Source organism: Rhododendron vialii, chromosome 8a, assembly GCF_030253575.1.
Source record: "Rhododendron vialii isolate Sample 1 chromosome 8a, ASM3025357v1".
Lineage (NCBI taxonomy): Eukaryota > Viridiplantae > Streptophyta > Magnoliopsida > Ericales > Ericaceae > Rhododendron > Rhododendron vialii.
Window position 1 is genome coordinate 28,148,184 of NC_080564.1, and position 16,382 is coordinate 28,164,565.

The 16,382-nt window shown below is 37.9% G+C and overlaps 2 protein-coding genes and 1 long non-coding RNA gene across 7 annotated transcripts; 2 read left to right on the top strand and 1 right to left on the bottom strand.

Annotated features, from left to right (window-relative positions):
- Window positions 1-1,078: 1,078 nt before the first annotated feature.
- On the top strand, window positions 1,079-6,638 carry LOC131335868 (probable apyrase 7). 5 transcript variants are annotated; one of them, XM_058371417.1, is made up of 4 exons: window positions 1,079-1,235; window positions 1,779-1,938; window positions 2,041-3,194; window positions 6,052-6,638. In XM_058371417.1, exons 3-4 carry the CDS (start codon window positions 2,048-2,050, stop codon window positions 6,576-6,578), a joined length of 1,674 nt encoding a protein of 557 aa, XP_058227400.1. In that variant the 5' UTR covers window positions 1,079-1,235; window positions 1,779-1,938; window positions 2,041-2,047; the 3' UTR covers window positions 6,579-6,638. The 5 variants fall into 5 exon arrangements, with proteins under 5 accessions (XP_058227400.1, XP_058227399.1, XP_058227404.1 ...); XM_058371419.1 differs by having other exon boundaries at window positions 1,092-1,235; window positions 1,895-1,938; XM_058371418.1 differs by having other exon boundaries at window positions 1,103-1,235; window positions 1,855-1,938.
- Window positions 6,639-7,974: 1,336 nt separating this feature from the next.
- LOC131335869 (plant UBX domain-containing protein 10-like) lies at window positions 7,975-10,296 on the bottom strand. The gene is made up of 4 exons (XM_058371422.1): window positions 9,769-10,296; window positions 8,799-8,972; window positions 8,527-8,706; window positions 7,975-8,428 (listed from the first exon to the last, which is right to left on the bottom strand). The coding sequence occupies exons 1-4, from the start codon at window positions 10,294-10,296 to the stop codon at window positions 8,201-8,203; spliced, it is 1,110 nt and encodes a 369-aa protein (XP_058227405.1). The 3' UTR covers window positions 7,975-8,200.
- On the top strand, window positions 10,019-12,062 carry LOC131335870 (uncharacterized). The gene is made up of 2 exons (XR_009202668.1): window positions 10,019-10,160; window positions 10,259-12,062. It is a non-coding gene; the product is annotated as an uncharacterized LOC131335870 (long non-coding RNA).
- The last annotated feature ends 4,320 nt before the right edge of the window (window positions 12,063-16,382 follow it).

Consider the following 16,382-nt stretch of genomic DNA (forward strand, 5'->3'; position numbering starts at 1 on the left):
ACGATCCCGGACTTCCGGATATTATGCTACCGACGACCTAGCCCTACGCTTGGGGTATTTCAACCTTATTTGAAGGCAAGGTTTGAGGCGAAGCACTTAGCAATACAACGCCTAACATAATAGTTTTCGTAAGCTAACATAAACCAAGAGTTCTTGTTATAAACATAAGAGTTTTCTTAAGTTTACATAGCCAAGAATTCTCGCTCTATTGACTGTAACCTTTCCAAATAGCTAGTGAGATAAATAGAGAGAACATGATATTTATCGAATAAGTTGAATATGTGATAAATACCACGGTATTTACTGTTCATTTAGAGTGGTAGTTTGCGGCTCCGGTATGGAATAGCCAACATTGGTAAACATGAACGGGTATATATCTTCCTTTTGCCGATCAAAAAAAAAATTGAGAGAGGAATGCTCTTTGTAAATATTTTGGTCAATTTGGATTCAATTATTACGTATTTTATAATATAGATGCCCAAATCATGGAATCAATTATGGAATTTCTTTGGCCAATAAAATTTGACCTTTGTAAATATTTTGGTCAATTTGGATTCAATTATTACGTATATTTATAATATAGATGCTCAAATCATGGAATCAATTATGAAATTTCTTTGGCCAATAAAATTTAACCTTAAACTTATTTAGGAAGTCATATATATAGGATATAAAATTAATACTGAATCAGGTTTCGAAAAGGGGAACAAATTTAAATCAATCAAAATCAATTAAAAAAGGAAGAAGTATGTTTAGAAAACGTGTAAATCTTAAAAGGAAATCCTCCTTAATGTTAGCAAAAATTTTACATTATTGTAGGTTTATATATTAGGAAATATTCACTCAATCCGACGACTACAAAGTTAATAGGAATAATAATCGAATGGTTGTAGAAATTGCTATGTTTGTATGTATAGACATTTTGATGAAAACCCGCTCTATTTTATAATATAGATTTTTTGAAGTATATTAAAAATAAAATTCAAAAAATCTGACAAAACAAATCAATAATAATTCTAGAAAAACACGGGCTTTCCTCACGCAGGCAATTCGAGTCGTGTGCTTATTCCGAAGCACCTAAAAAAAAAACAATTCGGGTCATGTTCAATTGGTCCATCCATCGCTGGCTCCGCATCCTCTCACTACTTCTCGCTCCTCTCTTTCTCTCGCTTTTAGAGAGAGAGAGAGAGATGTGGTGCGGTTGTCCGATGCATAAGGTCTGGTACAAGAACGCGGTGAGTTCCAACTTTCATTCATTTGAATCACGATATCACTTCAGAGTTCAACCATAGTCGACGAACTCGTCAATCGCTTCGAGATCAGTAAATTTAGTGCCACTTCTCTTATTTGCTGTCTACTCTACAATATGTGCGATTTTAGGAAGTAATTGATGAAAAGTGGTACTAAAAGAATTGAACTTTTTTTTTTCCCCTCCAATTATCTGGAGTGTGGGTGTTTTCGACTCGGTGTAAAGAAATCTTTGATTTGCATTGTTGATTGAATAACATAAACTGCCTTAAACCTTGTGCTTGACACAAAATGCTTGGGTGCAAACCCGCGCCGAAGTGTGGTGCTTTCAATGGCTATTATAATAACAGCTGATATGACCCCTGTGATCAATTTATTTCACCATTCACGATCACGCCGTATATAAAATGACACCTCCGGTTGCAATAGAAATGATAGAACCACAACCATTTTCGAAATCTGAAATTTCTTGTTGCAATTTTTCGTTCTCATTTTGTTCTTGTTCATGGAGTTCTTTTTTTTTTTTGCAGAAATAAACCTCCGTTTTCTTGGCATTCTAGAAAATTAGAGGGTAATTCGAGGTTGATATTATTTGTGCAACCGCAGTTGGGAAAAGATTGAATCATGGGGTTTATGCATCGTGCAGACAATTTGTTACTAACCAAGTGCACACCAGATTTACAAGAATCGGTAGGGGTGAATGTCAAAAGGATTTGAAGCATTATGTCACCCTCTTCTTCCTTCACAGATTCTGCACCAAATTTAAGATTTACAATTCTTTCATAATTGTAGCTTGGCAATGGAACCAAGATCCCCTTCAAAAGTTAGACTGCCAATGCTGGAAATTTGCCCCGGAGCATTTAAAATTGGCCTGTCCCTTTTACTTAGCCTGTTGTTACTCTCAGTTGGTGTATATGTTGTTTTAAGACCAGGGAAGGATCTGTATACATCGGAAATGATGTATTTTACTGTGGTAGTGGATTGTGGTAGCACGGGGACTCGGGTAAGTGTCTATGAGTGGATGTTGAAAGGTGGATTAATTTATCGAGACTTGCCTATCCTGATCCATTCTTATCCTGATAATGCAACTAATGCTCCCTCAAGGAAAGACAGCTGTCAATATCACTGCATGCAAACGGAACCCGGGTTGGATAAGTTTGTTGGTAATTCTTCTGGAGTTAGGGTGTTGTTGGAGCCGTTGATTATCTGGGCGGAACAATGGGTACCTCCTGAAAGGCGTGGGGGTACTCCTATATTCGTTCTAGCTACCGCTGGACTAAGGAGTTTGCCATGGAAGGATGCTAGAAAGGTTTTGGACGATGTAGAGGATGTCATAAAAGAACACAGATTTATGTATAAAAAGAGTTGGATTAGGATTTTGAGCGGGAAAGAAGAAGCTTACTATGGTTGGGTCGCTCTGAACTATAAAATGGGGATCTTTAACAAGTCTACAAGGTTGCCCACTTTGGGACTTCTTGATTTAGGAGGTTCGTCTTTACAAGTGGTGGCGGAAATAGATGAATCGGATGAAGATGAATTTGTTATGAAATCAAAGATTGGGTCTTTTGAACATGAAATGTTAGCTTACTCCTTGCCTGCATTTGGTTTGAATGAGGCATTTGACAGGACAGTCGTTATGCTGAGTCATTCACAGGCACTAAAAGAAAGTGTCCAGGGTACCTTTGAAGTCAGTCATCCTTGTCTGAGTTCTAGTTTTATGCAAAGTTATTCTTGTAAAGGTTGCTTTGGGCTAGGTTCTAATGATTCCGAAGGTTTTCATAGTCAAGTTCAGAGAAACGAATTAAATACGATAACATTAGTTGGAGAACCAAACTGGGAGATGTGCCAAGTTCTGGCAAGGGCTGCAGCTGTCAATTCAAGCAGTTCAGACTGGTCTTCGCTAACAGATAGTTCAAAATGCGAAGCAGGCTGGGCTTCTTTAAGTGGTTAGTTACATGCTTTCTATATCACATTCAGCGGTTAAAATTTTAAACACGGTTGTTATCTTTTAAGCATTCTTTATGTCTATGCTGTCTCTTCCCATGAAAATATATGAGCAGTGCAGAAGACTACTTTTTTCCCTGCTTGTTTATAAACAAGGGGGATGGGAAAGTCAACGTAGTAGAACCAAGAAAAGTAACACCACTTCCACAAGGCTTGTACTTTTCACGTGATAATAGCACCTTATATCTTCCTATACCAGTGTTGGTGGACTAGCCTGCTGTTTAAAATATATCAATTTACTGTTTTGGTCTGATTACTGCAAAACTTATATTCTAAGACTCAGAAAAGTGCTTGCCCATTGATTTGGCTGTATGTTGCATTACGACATAACTCTGTGACCTTTTGACTTATTCCATCTATAGCAAAAGTTTTGTCTCATTTTGTTATCAAGCTATTAGGAAAATCCAGCAGCTTAGATGAGGTTATAGTCATAAGTTTTCTGATACAGAGCCAGGTAGAAGCAGGGAACTTATCTAGGCTTCAGGGTTTAAAAAAGTTATGTAACAGGTTTTTGAAGGTCCGATACTGTTATGGGTGAAAATAACAGCGTTATGAAAATTACGTATCGCATAACGGTCTGTAACGACAGTTACACCCCGTTACGGGATCGTTATACCTACTGAACACTGAGAACAACTCTTCTTATTCTTCTTCTTTTGTTCCTTTCCGACAAATGTATGATAAGCCATTGTTTTGAATGTACTACACAACTATTGAGAACAGCATCAAAGATAGGATAAGCCATCAATTTTTCTGCTATGAAAATATGTTTTACTGCTTGGTTGGTTTTATATCTTGGGTTTTCGAAGTCAAAACAACCCCTCCCCCTCCTAGATGCTCAGGGAAGATCTATATTATCAAAAGTTGTTAGAGCTGTATGTTACCTGTAAGTACCTTGCCTGACAGTAGGATCACTGGAGTATTGCTACCGCAAGAAGTCTTTTATTTATGCAAAATACTAACAGATGTGAATATAATACTTTTATGGAGATTTGTCACGCTGACTTCCTTTGCGCAAGGGCGGACACAAGGGGGTGTCAGGGCCCCTAAACAACTCTAAATATTTTCTTTAATTGCACTAGTTTTTCAGGTTAATTTGAAAAAGTTCTATAAGATTAAACACTGCAAGTCCCTTGGATGAAAATAAATCATGAAATTTGTGTATATGTGGGAAAAAGCTCCCTATAATTTTAAGTTATCAACTATTCTTGGATCGCCTGCGCAAAATTGAATGATGGTTCCATATATACACACAAACTCAGCTCTACCAAGTAGCAATATATACTTGTAAAATATAAGTTTCGTTCTCAACTAGAAATACATGTTGTTCAGGCCCTCTTGAAGAACAAATCATGTGTCTGCCTCTACCTTTGCGCGTGGGGTTAGTCACTACCCACAATTTAGTCTTCTGAAGATGCACTAGCAGTACTGTGATTCCCACTGGTTATTTCTTTGGTGTTCAAAGCAATAAAATTACTTTCCCATTCATCCCTCCATCACTTCGGGAAAAAGATATATTAAAGCAGTGGGAAGGATTAACTTGGTTGTTGGGCACTCCATATAATTTCTGAAGCCAGGAATGTATTCCACTTGTTTGTTTTAGGTTAGACACTGCCAGTTCCAGCAATTCAAATCCTTCACAACGAATATTCACAATTCTTGACTTGAAATTGCTAAGACTTGCATTTCATTTTGAACCGCCCTCATAGCGTTCCTTCATCCTGGCTCATTACAGGGTAAAATCTTTATTGTTTAAGGTGGTCCCCACGGCCCATTTAAAAGGATCAAAAAATTTCAAATATATTACGGAAAGCTTGAAAGTTCTTTTCGTTGACGTGTCCGTGTAGTACGTTTAATACACCTAAATAATTTGTGATGTAGGCCTTAATCTGCATGTGAAGATGTACTGCTGATTTTGTGGTTTAGGCCTTAATCTGCTTGTGAAGATGTACTGCTGCCATCTTGCTCCCTTGTGAGAACCAGTGTGCATCATTTTTGGTGGGGTAAATTACTTTGTTAACACTCAAACAAAACAAAAAAGATCATAGGGGCATACCCCTGGAAACGAGAACACCCACCCAGCAAATAACCAGTACTAGCCCACTCCAGCAACAAACAGGGACACATTCCCATCCCAAAGCACTACTCAAGCAGCCTTAACGACACTTGAAGAGATAAAGCCAGTCTAAACAAAGCAGCCTATTACAATCAGTTCTAGGGACACGTATCCAAGAACAGATGCAGTTTCGAACATTGCCGTCTACTTTAGTACTTGTGCCTGTGCCTGCATTTTTAGACTTACATTTGGTGCCCTTTGGTTCTTGTTGTTTATCAACCCAAACATAATCACGCTATCATACCTTCATGTTTTTTACTAATCTATGGTTGCCAACGGAAAAATGACAAAACAAAGGGAACAAAATGCTGTTGTTCATGAATGCATTCTTATGTTTTCTTCTTGTAGCTTCTAAGCATGGTGCATCCCATATTTATGAAATTGATATCATCTGTGGAACCAATGTCAACGCATATAATAATCATACTATTTCATCACCCGTAGGTTTCACTCAAAGTATGTGTACCAGTGTAGCCTTCTGTCTGGCTGCCACTTATGAATTCATAAAATTTGCTGTATTCGTTTATTTTAGTCGACCACGGTTTCAGCTTTTGGTAGCTACCGTAGCTGTATATACTTGCTATGGTGACTTTTTCGCAATCATATTTTCCCAGAAGAAAATTGAAGACAATAGAAGACTATGCAAGAACTTCAGTTTTTAACTTTCCACTTCTTTCCTGCAGACAGTAAGACGGTTAATTTGAAAGCTATCACCCACCGTGTTTCACGCTTTCATGCCTTGTCTGGATTTTTCGCTGTTTACACCAAGTTAAATTTGAGCCCGAGGGCAAATTTGACAAAGATTTGGGAAAAGGGCCAGCAGTTATGTTCAAGTCAGATCAGTATTTCTGGAAACCAAAATTATGCTGCACAATATTGTTTCCGGGTGCCCTATTTGGCATCGCTCATTGAGAATGCTCTTTGTCTAAGCAATAAGGAGATAATGTTTGGTCCGGGAGATGTTTCTTGGACGTTAGGAGCTGCACTGGTAGAAGGAAAGTTCTTGTGGCTTAATTCTAAAGATCACAGCAACATTATACACGAAAACAATAGAGGGGTTATATTTTCTTCCATTTTCCTATTGATTGTTCTTTTATCCTTATTGTTCATAGTTTATCGTTGTCAACTCAAGTTCCCGATGCCAAGCAAGAGGGTTGCTGCTATTGGGCTATCTCTGCCATCTTATGTTCGTCCCAAACAACGCCCCTAACTATTTTTCGCAAGTATTGTACATTTTTTCATCAACGAATTCTGTCACGTGTTGATTGCTTGAGCCTTGAAGGATCATGTGAAATGGTTGCTGAAAAGTGTTGCCACAAATTCTGTAGCTGGTTTTTGACAGAAAATCATGTCAGTAGAATTGGTTTCGTTGTGTGCTGTTGCTTGTGTTGTTACTTGTATATTACTGATGCTGTTGGAGGTTAATCTGATACACTAAAGTTTCATCTTACTGAGCTATTGTTTTGCGTAGGGGTGTAAATGGAAAAGGTTGCCTCTCTCTCCTGGATTTTGCAAATATTTCTCCCAAGAGAGAGAGAGAGAGAGGTGGAAAGTACGGGAGAATTACTACTTGACTAACGTACCCGGAGAAAAGAAAAGCAAAGCAAAGCAAAGCAATTATTGTCATTGGAGATTTTCCTTTATAAAAGCCTTCTGCCAGTGGAAAAGAATTTTTGAGTTCTGCATTTTCCTTCTCTTTGTAGATATGGGGTGCACGCCTCAAAACCTTCCTATTTATGCAAGAACAGTTTACCTTAGGTTTCCGACAAAATAATTACTAGCCATTATTTCTTACTTTTTTTTTAGCTGTTAAAGTGTTTTTTAAATCGCCTAGAAGTAACATCCGTCTTTAATCAAATGACTAGAAAACTGCAGAGGATAGCAACAAACCAACCACTACTACCTATCCTAGCAAAAGGATGAGTCGCCCCATTCGCAGTCTTGTGCACAAAAGAAAACCTCACTCGCAGTCTTATGCACAAAAGAAATCCTCACACCGATTAAAAACCCAAACACCCACAGCATCAAGGCCGGCAACCCAATTAATTTGATTTGTCATTGGACCGCCACCACAACTGCCTTCGTTCAGCAGAGAGCCATCACCACCACCACTGTCAGAATCTAAAGCGGCACCTCAATGACGAAGGGAAAGGCAAGGAGAAAGGAAAAGAGGGAATAACACAAAGAAACTCTCAAATTTGAGATTGCTACGAGGATGGCCCTCCCCTCCCGCCGCTACATAAGGGTGGTGAAACCCTAGGGGGAGGGAGGGAAACGAAGAGAGGCGGGTAGGATTTTTTGGAGGGATGCTCCGGGTTAGAGAGAGAAGTTGTCTTGCATCTTTTTTCACTAATAAAAGCTGGACAATTCGAGTTTAAATCTCTATTCCCTTTCTTTTGTGTTCCTATCAGCAACCTGAGGAGAGTTGAAATTGGATTTTATTTACCGAACAAGTGCATGAAGACCCCTTATAAAGACATAATTCACTAGTTCAGTATATTACTTGTTGATTTATCTGAGCTAATGTTTCTGAAGCAGGAATGTTTGAAAGAAAGCTACAAATGGGGATTCTGCAATTTCAAGTCAAACACCTCTCAACAAGAAAAAACAGTGAAACAAGCATTCCTAAAATTGCGAAAACACGAGCATCAATACGTTCGATACAGTTTCTTCTATTACCGATACAAACATAACTGGAATAGGTTGAGGGAAAAGCTTCAGATTGCATAGACAAGACTCGAAGTCGGGCGTATGGTCCTATAAGGTAGCACCTCTTTCACCATGTAAATTCATGAACTATGTAAGCTATTAAGTTCATAGTGCAAACTAATGTTACAGAACTTCTAAGAATAGACTTGCTTGCGGATGAAGACCGGCATCTTTGAGTGTCATTCCCATCTGATCAACACCATAGACTTTTCTTGGGAAGCTTGAAATCAATCTGTAGTTCCCAATTCCAGGCAACCCCAGTGAATCAATAAACCGATAAATCACCTGAATCTTGTCCGTGGACACAAAGCTTTGCTCTCTTCTTTCCCCGTTTGGAAACCGTATCAGTATCTGAACAATCATACAGCCAATTAATCATCACAACTATTACTTAAACTTACAAATTCGCAATTTTAAGCTGTAAACAGAATTTCGTTCTACGGTTATACCTTGGTGACCTGAGCTCCATTTCCTTTACTTGATATATTTGTCGCTTGAGTTTCTCTGCTGGTAGTTGCTTCTTTCACTTTACTAGCCTGGTTTTGTGTTGGATTCTGTTTATGCTTCTGACTGTCTACTTGTTTGTGAACTCTTTGTAGTGAATGTGAGTTCTTGAGTCTCTCTTTTTCCTGGAACGACAAGAAATTTGAATAATAGTCGAATCAATTGATGAACATCTGGAATGGAATTAAGGCAAGTCATATTGTGTAAACAAATGCACCTGATCTATATGTAGTGCCGCAAAATATGCTGCATCCTGTTCTTCTCTCAACCGCTGATTTGCCCTTCTCTTTTCTTCTTCCTTGGCTCGTGCACTACCGAAAGCCAGTCCTTGCTCCTCCATTGTCTTTTGCAGGATCTCCAACAATTCAGCGGGCGAAACTGGACCCTCTATCTGTACAAGGCAAAAGACCAGGTTTGTTTTTTATAGCAATTCTATTCATATTTGCTTAGATAAATCATCATTTGAGTATATTGGCTGTTCAAGTTCTGTCTAATACCTGAAATGCATAAAAAATGTCGAAAATGGTTCAAAAGCTTTAATCAGTTAATGATAAAAGTTATTAGACACAGAGATAGGCATGGGCAACCGGCAAGTAAATTTCACAGGTCATTGGACTTCAAAACTATTTGATGAACAAACAATATCTGTCAATTCAATTTCCTATTCGTCGTTATATTGCCAGTCTTTCAAGTAAATTTCACGGGTCATTGGACTTCAAAACTATTTGATGAACAAACAATATCTGTCAATTCAATTTCCCATCAGTCGTTATATTGCCGTCTTTCATAGTAATATTGCACTACTATGAAACCAAATTTCATTTCACCGAATGCAGATATGAATTGTAGACCATGGCACTGAACTTTGCAAAGGGTACACAGAACAACATAATAGACTCCAAACCCTAAGATAGTGTGGAGATAACAAACAACAGTTTCGGTACACGAATATGATGGATTATTCCACTCGGGTCAGTAACCGATCTATTCGCTCTATCACTAACCAGTCTGAATTTGGCGTATCGAAAAGGATTTGACCTTTAATTTGGTTTCTACAGATTTCATAAAAATCAATTCTTCAAGGAGGCATTCAACTCCAGGACTAATCAATTCTTCAACACGATTCTTTATTTTTGGTTTTCATTTTCATAAATATTCCTAGCATATGAAAGAAACAACAAACTCACCTGTTTCAGCACAGCTAAATTATCACCAGGAGCAGGGGCCACAACCGCACAAAAAGGGAAGCTAGGAGGCCGCAATGTATTTGCCATGAACAAACCCTCACCCCCATTAGCAAGTCCACCCCAACAAACAAAATTTGCATCAAGAAACTGCACCACAACCTCTGAACACAATGTCTCCCCACAGAAGGACGTCGCGAAGGGGTGATCCGGTGAGTGAAGGTACAGGAACACGAACTTGTGCTCCTCCTCAGCTATCCTAAGAGCCTCAACGAATCGACAAGCATAGAAGAAAGGATGCAATGTACCAAACTGCCCCTCAAAACTGGCTAGAAAAGCCCACTCATCTTGAATAGGTACTGGCTCTGGTGGATATGGCATAGGAAAACTAGAAGGTATGTGTTGGTTTCTTCTGGGATTGTTAATTACTCTTGAAAAACCTCCTAAAAGGGTTCTAGGGAGGCTCACCATTCGTCGAACGATCCCATTGCAGAAGGCCTCCCCTGCCGATCTTGCATTTCCACTCATCATTTCGGCTATGGATTTTGGAGTAGTGAGGAGAAAATTACTGCAAATTTTTCCAAGTGTTTTTGGCAAGAAGAGAGAGATACTATACCGGTAATAGTGAAATGGGAAAGAGGTTTGGTGTTGTCAATTATTACATGTCAAAATATTCAACTTAATGGTTCCTTTCTGCTGTTGAAATTGCTTTAAGCAAAGTGATTAGCGGATGTGGTGGAAGAATGTGAAAATGGTTCCTCTCTTTTTCTCTTTGGACAGGTAAAAGATGATGCCTTGCTTTGAGAATTTTTTTGACTGTTGTGGGAGTGAGGAAAATTGAGAAGAACAATGATGGATAGCTATGGATACATCTAGTGGTACAGACAGAATCATATTCCATTGCCTGCTAACTTGCCTTTAATGAGGTTAAAGTTCAAGATAACTCTTGGCATGAATACGTATATTAAGTAGTTTTTTTTATTGAAAAAAGAAATTACTATCCAAATTTACAATTGTTAGTATGGGAAAAAACTATTGCATCTTTTGTTTTTCATAGACTCCCAAGTTGGGATTAGCGGTAGTAGTTTTACATTAACATCATGAATATAAGATATCCTGGTTAGTCGATCGGTAAGTTGATCTGTAATAAGTGTCTCATGAAGTATATGACGAATTCCATGAAGTGCTTGATCCCCTCGGCCCTACCATAGGCGTACTTGCCATGCGTGAGACAAAGGCACCACATGTATATGAGAAAATGTTTGGTGTAAAAATCTCAGATACCCTCATCACCCGGAAAAAAATCTATATATAAAAAGGAAAGGAAAACCATATATATGCAGGATGGAATTGGAGCTCCTCAGTGCAAGTTATCAATTGGTGGACCGCTCAACTCTCCTCAATTCACCATCTCGTAGCTATCAATATTTTCGACCTTTTGCATGGGATTCGCAAGGGAGAAGTGATCAGAGTCGAGAACGTTTCCCCATACACTGACCAATCTGGTTGATCGCGTTGCACCGAAGGCGAAACTTTGTTTTTTTTCTTCTCTCTCTTTTAGATGAACTTCAATTCTTGAATGTAAATTCTTGTTGGGGCTACTGTTTGTCTATTTAAAGCCAAACCACACTATTTCCAGCTTTTTCTTCCATAAAGATAGTTGAAAAAGAGTGACTTCGCAGCACATGGTTTCCATATTGATTCAAGATGATCAGTCCCCATGCTTCATCCCCCAATGTAGGGCTGTGAGAAGCAGTGTTGTAACTCAGCTTGCAACATTTCCTGCTTAAACAGAAAACACTGCTGTGGGACTCATCCACTGATTGTAGAGAAACTATGCCCAACTGTTGCATGCCATGGTTTGTCGTTTGCTACTGTGGCCTTAAAGTGGGTAGTCTTGAGAATATTGATGTGGGTATTTCAATCTTTGTTGCTTGGTAAAAGGGGGACCCGGGGACCTGTAGTGCAGGGGTGCACTACAAGCCAAGGGTTGTAATGGGTGACCGTAAGAACTTCAGACTCGCGGCGAATTTTGAAACGGACCAAAATATGTGCAAACAGGCAAAGAAGTGGCCGAGCAAGAGTAGCAAAGCAAACGAATTGATCATAACCATTGATCATGCTTGGTAAAAGGGGGATAAGGGACCCTGCAGTGCACCCCTGCACTACAGGGTTGTAATGGGTGACCATAAGAACTTTAGACTTGCGGCAAATTTTGAAACGGATCAAAATATATGCAAGCAGGTAAAGAAGTGGCTGATCGAGCAGAGTAGCAAAGCAAACGAGTTGAATATAACCATTTGATCAACGAGGACCTAGGTGTTTTCTTCGCCCTCCTTAAATGGGGTGAACTATGCCCTCACCCTAATTGGTGAAGAAAGTATAGATCCCACTAATAAAATCTACTGAAAAGCGTATTAATCTTGTGGGCTCCATACGTTTTGAACCAATGAAAGTGAAAGTGTCGGGGCCTATTTTTTTGATCCGCGTGTCGGGGCCTATTTGGATACCTCATTTTCAGCTTTTCCATTTCTACTTTTTGGGTTTTGGATGTTGGGCAACCCAAAGCCAAACCTCATTCCGACAAAATGACTTCTCAGATTTTGTATTTAGAGGGCGTTTGGGAGGTTGATTATTGCATTTTCAACTTCTCCTTTTTTCATTTTAGTTGTTTGGCTGTCTCCTTTTAAAACTCATTAACAGAGAACACATTCTTCAATTTTTGGTTTTTTTCATTTTAGTTGTTTGGCTGTCTCCTTTTAAAACTCATTAACAGAGAACACATTCTTCAATTTTTGGTTTAGAGAATAAAAGTCAAAAAGAGGCCAAGAGGTCCTTTTTGCATTATGCTATTTTCCCATTTTATGGTTAATTACCAAAATACCCTAACACTACTCCTGTATTTTCTAGTTTTAACCTCACATCTTAGCCACTCCTCACATCTGTGTGCCTCTACCGACACCAAAGAGAGAGCAATACAGAGAGAGAGAGAGAGGAGAAGAGGAGAAGCAGAAGGATCACCACACATCTCGTTGCCGGAAAACATTTGTGTGTCGCCGGACTTGATCTACACCACGACACCGTTCCACCCAGCATCGCCACCACTGATCGGCAATCAACCACCCCAAACATTGCCATCGAAAATCAGGATCCACCAAAATTATAGTGACCAAAACAACCAATTGCATGTCGATGAGGACTCAAACTCTTGCTGTACCCTCTCACTAGGATTCTCTAAAGACTAATGACCCAGTTTTATGAATTGGGGGTTTCCGATTTTTGACAAATTGATCTTTCTTAAACTGGATTTTCTTATGGAGTGGCTTTTGGATTCCAGATGTAGAAGATTTTTACCACTTATCTCAAATAGGCAGGATAGCATTAGAGATGGAAAATGTTTGAGAGAGGAAAACAGAGAGTGGAGGGGTACGGCAGTGCTAAAGGAAAGACAGATAACAAAGGACAACGTGGTAAAAAATCAACCAATAATTCATTTTCAATATTCATTTACCAAACACTGATACAATTTCAAAATACATTCTGCACATATCTCCCAAACACTTCTACTTTACTCAAAATACATTTCGATCATAATCCAAAAAACCAAAAAACTAAAAAGCTGAAAATGAAAAGTCAAAAAGTAGACTCCCAAACACCCCCTTAGAGGCTGAAATGAAAAAAGAGGCCAAGAGTTTTTCAACTTCTCATTTTTCAATTAAACTTGGGTGCAAGGGAAAAAGACATAACTGCCACTACCTTTCTCAAAAAAATTACTGCATTCTTAACATTGTACTAGCGGTTTACCATAGATGGCCCGACTCTCATCTGACCTCTGTTTGTAGTTTTAATCATTTCCGTTGCACAGAAAAACAATTGTCTCAACCCAAGTACCAAATAGTAGAAAAGATGTCTACATAAAAAACAAAAAAAAAATGAAAGAAATGAATGAAGTGTCGATTTGCGTGACTTACAGTGAATATTTTGGTGGGTTAGCAAAAAAAAAAAAAAAAGATGTGGGTTTCGCAGGTAAAAATAACGTCCTTGTTATTTAATAAAAAATAAAAATATTGTTGGAGGCTTTCAATTACGGAGTATCAAACATAAAGTAAAAACAAAAAGGATTTTCAAACCAAAAAATATGATCGTTATTCTAAAAAATAAATAATCAGGGGCAACATAGTAAAAAATCAACTCATAATTCATTTTCATCACATATTTTTCAAACACTATTCATGTTGTAAAATATATTTTACACATATTATTCAAACACTCTACCAAATTCAAAAACTCATTCTAATCATAATTCAAAAAGCTAAAAAATAAAAAATGAAAAGCTAAAAAGTAGACTTTCAAACATCTCACTGAATCTCTCTTGTGAGAGTGAACAAAATCGGATTTGGTGGCACATTGGCGATCTCTAGTCCTCCCAATCCAAAATCCTTCGTTGTATTCCATTATTACCTCTAAATAGTTTCAAATGATGAAGGCTCCCTTTTCCCTGTTAGCTTTTTGGTAATTGTGCCGGAAATGCTGGGATTGAGCCAGGGGATTAGCCAAGTAGCTATAAGAAAACCATAATTACTCCTCCATGAAGTCGGTCACCAGTTTCATTCCCACGAATGTCAAACATTTCAAATTTTAAAGTCACTGAGAGTTATGTCGGGTCGTTATCTTCAGAGCTTCGGAATTAGTTGAGATGTATACAAGTTGGCCCTGACATCTGTTTATAAAAAATAAAAGGATTGAGCCACCTAATTACTTCAATTCATCTTGAATTCCCTTATAATTGGATGAAAACCTTATGTAAAGGAATTTATCTTCATCTTCTCTCAACTTTAACATCTTGATGATTCAAAAAACCCTCCCTATATTGTTATAGGGACCTAATAGGTTTTTGAGCATAAGTAGAAAATATATTGAAAAGGCTAAACTTAACGACGTACGTTTAGAGAGCCTTTGGTCAACATCACACCGGTTTAACTCCAATAGTATTTGTATATTCATTACAGTTTTTGGTCTTGGTTTGAGGGTACAATCTCCCTTTGAAGTCTGAACGATACGAAAAGCTGCATCAACAATTAGTATTCAAGAATTTTAAGTTGGAAATCAACCTCTTTAATTTGGGATAAAAGGCCTTATCTCTTTTCCTGTTCTTTTTTTATTTTTTTTCCCCAGAAAAACGAAAGATTTCTTACTGATGGAACTGTGGAGTGGATGGACATTGCAGGCTAGTTAGATATATATATTTTTTTGGTCAGCCGGAAGTTTCATTCCTCAACATTTTTTGTTTACCTACTGTATGAGAATTAAGAAATTATCCTCTTCAGGTAAAAAAAAAGAATTAAGAAATGTATCAAAAGGAGTGAAATCTCACTAAGTTGTTTTTTACTCTAATTGATTCTAATATTCCAAGCCTGCATTCATAACCCTATCACTAGATAATCATAGCCTTATCTTCCCTATGCATGCAATCCAATGGAGAATGAATTAATGAACAATAATTTTAACCTCTGGCAAATTGAAAACACATAAAGCATGTACGTACACCGGTTCTTAGCAAAAAATGCTAGAGAATAGTGCACATTTTTTAGTTTAGCTAATCACGTCTCATTCACTACTACAATAACATTATTTGTTTTACTTTTACCTATTTTCTATAAAAATACTATTTTTTCCATTCCATTCCATTTCCCTCTTCTTCTTTTTTTCATCCCAGACTTGAGCTTTACCTAGAGAGGAAAGAGAAACAATACTTATTTATTCTCTACCTAAGTAATGTATTTTTTGAAGCAAAGGTAGTTCACCTTTGTGTTTTGCTATTCTGGTGCAGCCAATTTTTGTGGCTTCCATTTTGTATTTTTATCAAGGTAAATGATATTGGCATTCCAAAAATTGATGTGGACACTCTAAAATCAGTGTAATTTCAAAGCTACTTTTCTTTATTTTTTAGAGTGCCACCATTAATTTTTGCAGTGCCAATATCATTTTCCTTTTACCAAATATATACCATATAACTATGCTGCTGTGCTGTACACGTAATAAGACGCTCATTTTACATCTCACTATATACAGTATCAGACTAGAAGCTAGCACAGAATATGCACCAGCAAGATTCTTTGCTAAATAAATTATAAATTGCTGTCCAACCCACAAAAATTGTTGGGAAAGCAGTCATTTCAAATTCAGATTAGTCATGATTCTGCGTACATTATCCCAGTTCACCATTTTCAATTCCTTTTTTTGTTTTTTGCTTTTTTAAAAGTGAAATCTTGGTTTTTGGATGCTGTCTGCTTAAAAAGCAAGCACATTTGGCAGCTTTTGAAGCAATATCAGAAGTCTCAAATTCAATACAATTATTCCCCATGCTCTCACCAAACTGCCTCCCCATTATGCAATAATAATACCAGTCATTCTACTACCATATCCAACTAAACACCCAATCACATATCCACACTCACAATAGAAGTAGAGCCCGCACACACTACACACCAAATGTGTGTGGAACCCACCCTTAATGAGAGTGTGGATGTGTATTTGGGTGTGATGTTAGAGTTATTGTAATAATACTATGGGTGAGAGTTGGCATGGTGGTCAACGTGAGATTTAGGTGTTCGTTT

Coding starts and splice junctions, on each gene's coding strand:
- LOC131335869 (XM_058371422.1), bottom strand. CDS start 10,296: ATGATGAGTGGAAATGCAAGATCGGCAGGGGAGGCCTTCTGCAATGGG. Junction 8,707..8,798: donor CGGCACTACATATAGATCAG/GTGCATTTGTTT, acceptor TTGTCGTTCCAG/GAAAAAGAGAGACTCAAGAA. Junction 8,429..8,526: donor ATGGAGCTCAGGTCACCAAG/GTATAACCGTAG, acceptor ATGATTGTTCAG/ATACTGATACGGTTTCCAAA.
- LOC131335868 (XM_058371416.1), top strand. CDS start 2,048: ATGGAACCAAGATCCCCTTCAAAAGTTAGACTGCCAATGCTGGAAATT. Junction 3,195..6,051: donor AGGCTGGGCTTCTTTAAGTG/GTTAGTTACATG, acceptor TCTTTCCTGCAG/ACAGTAAGACGGTTAATTTG.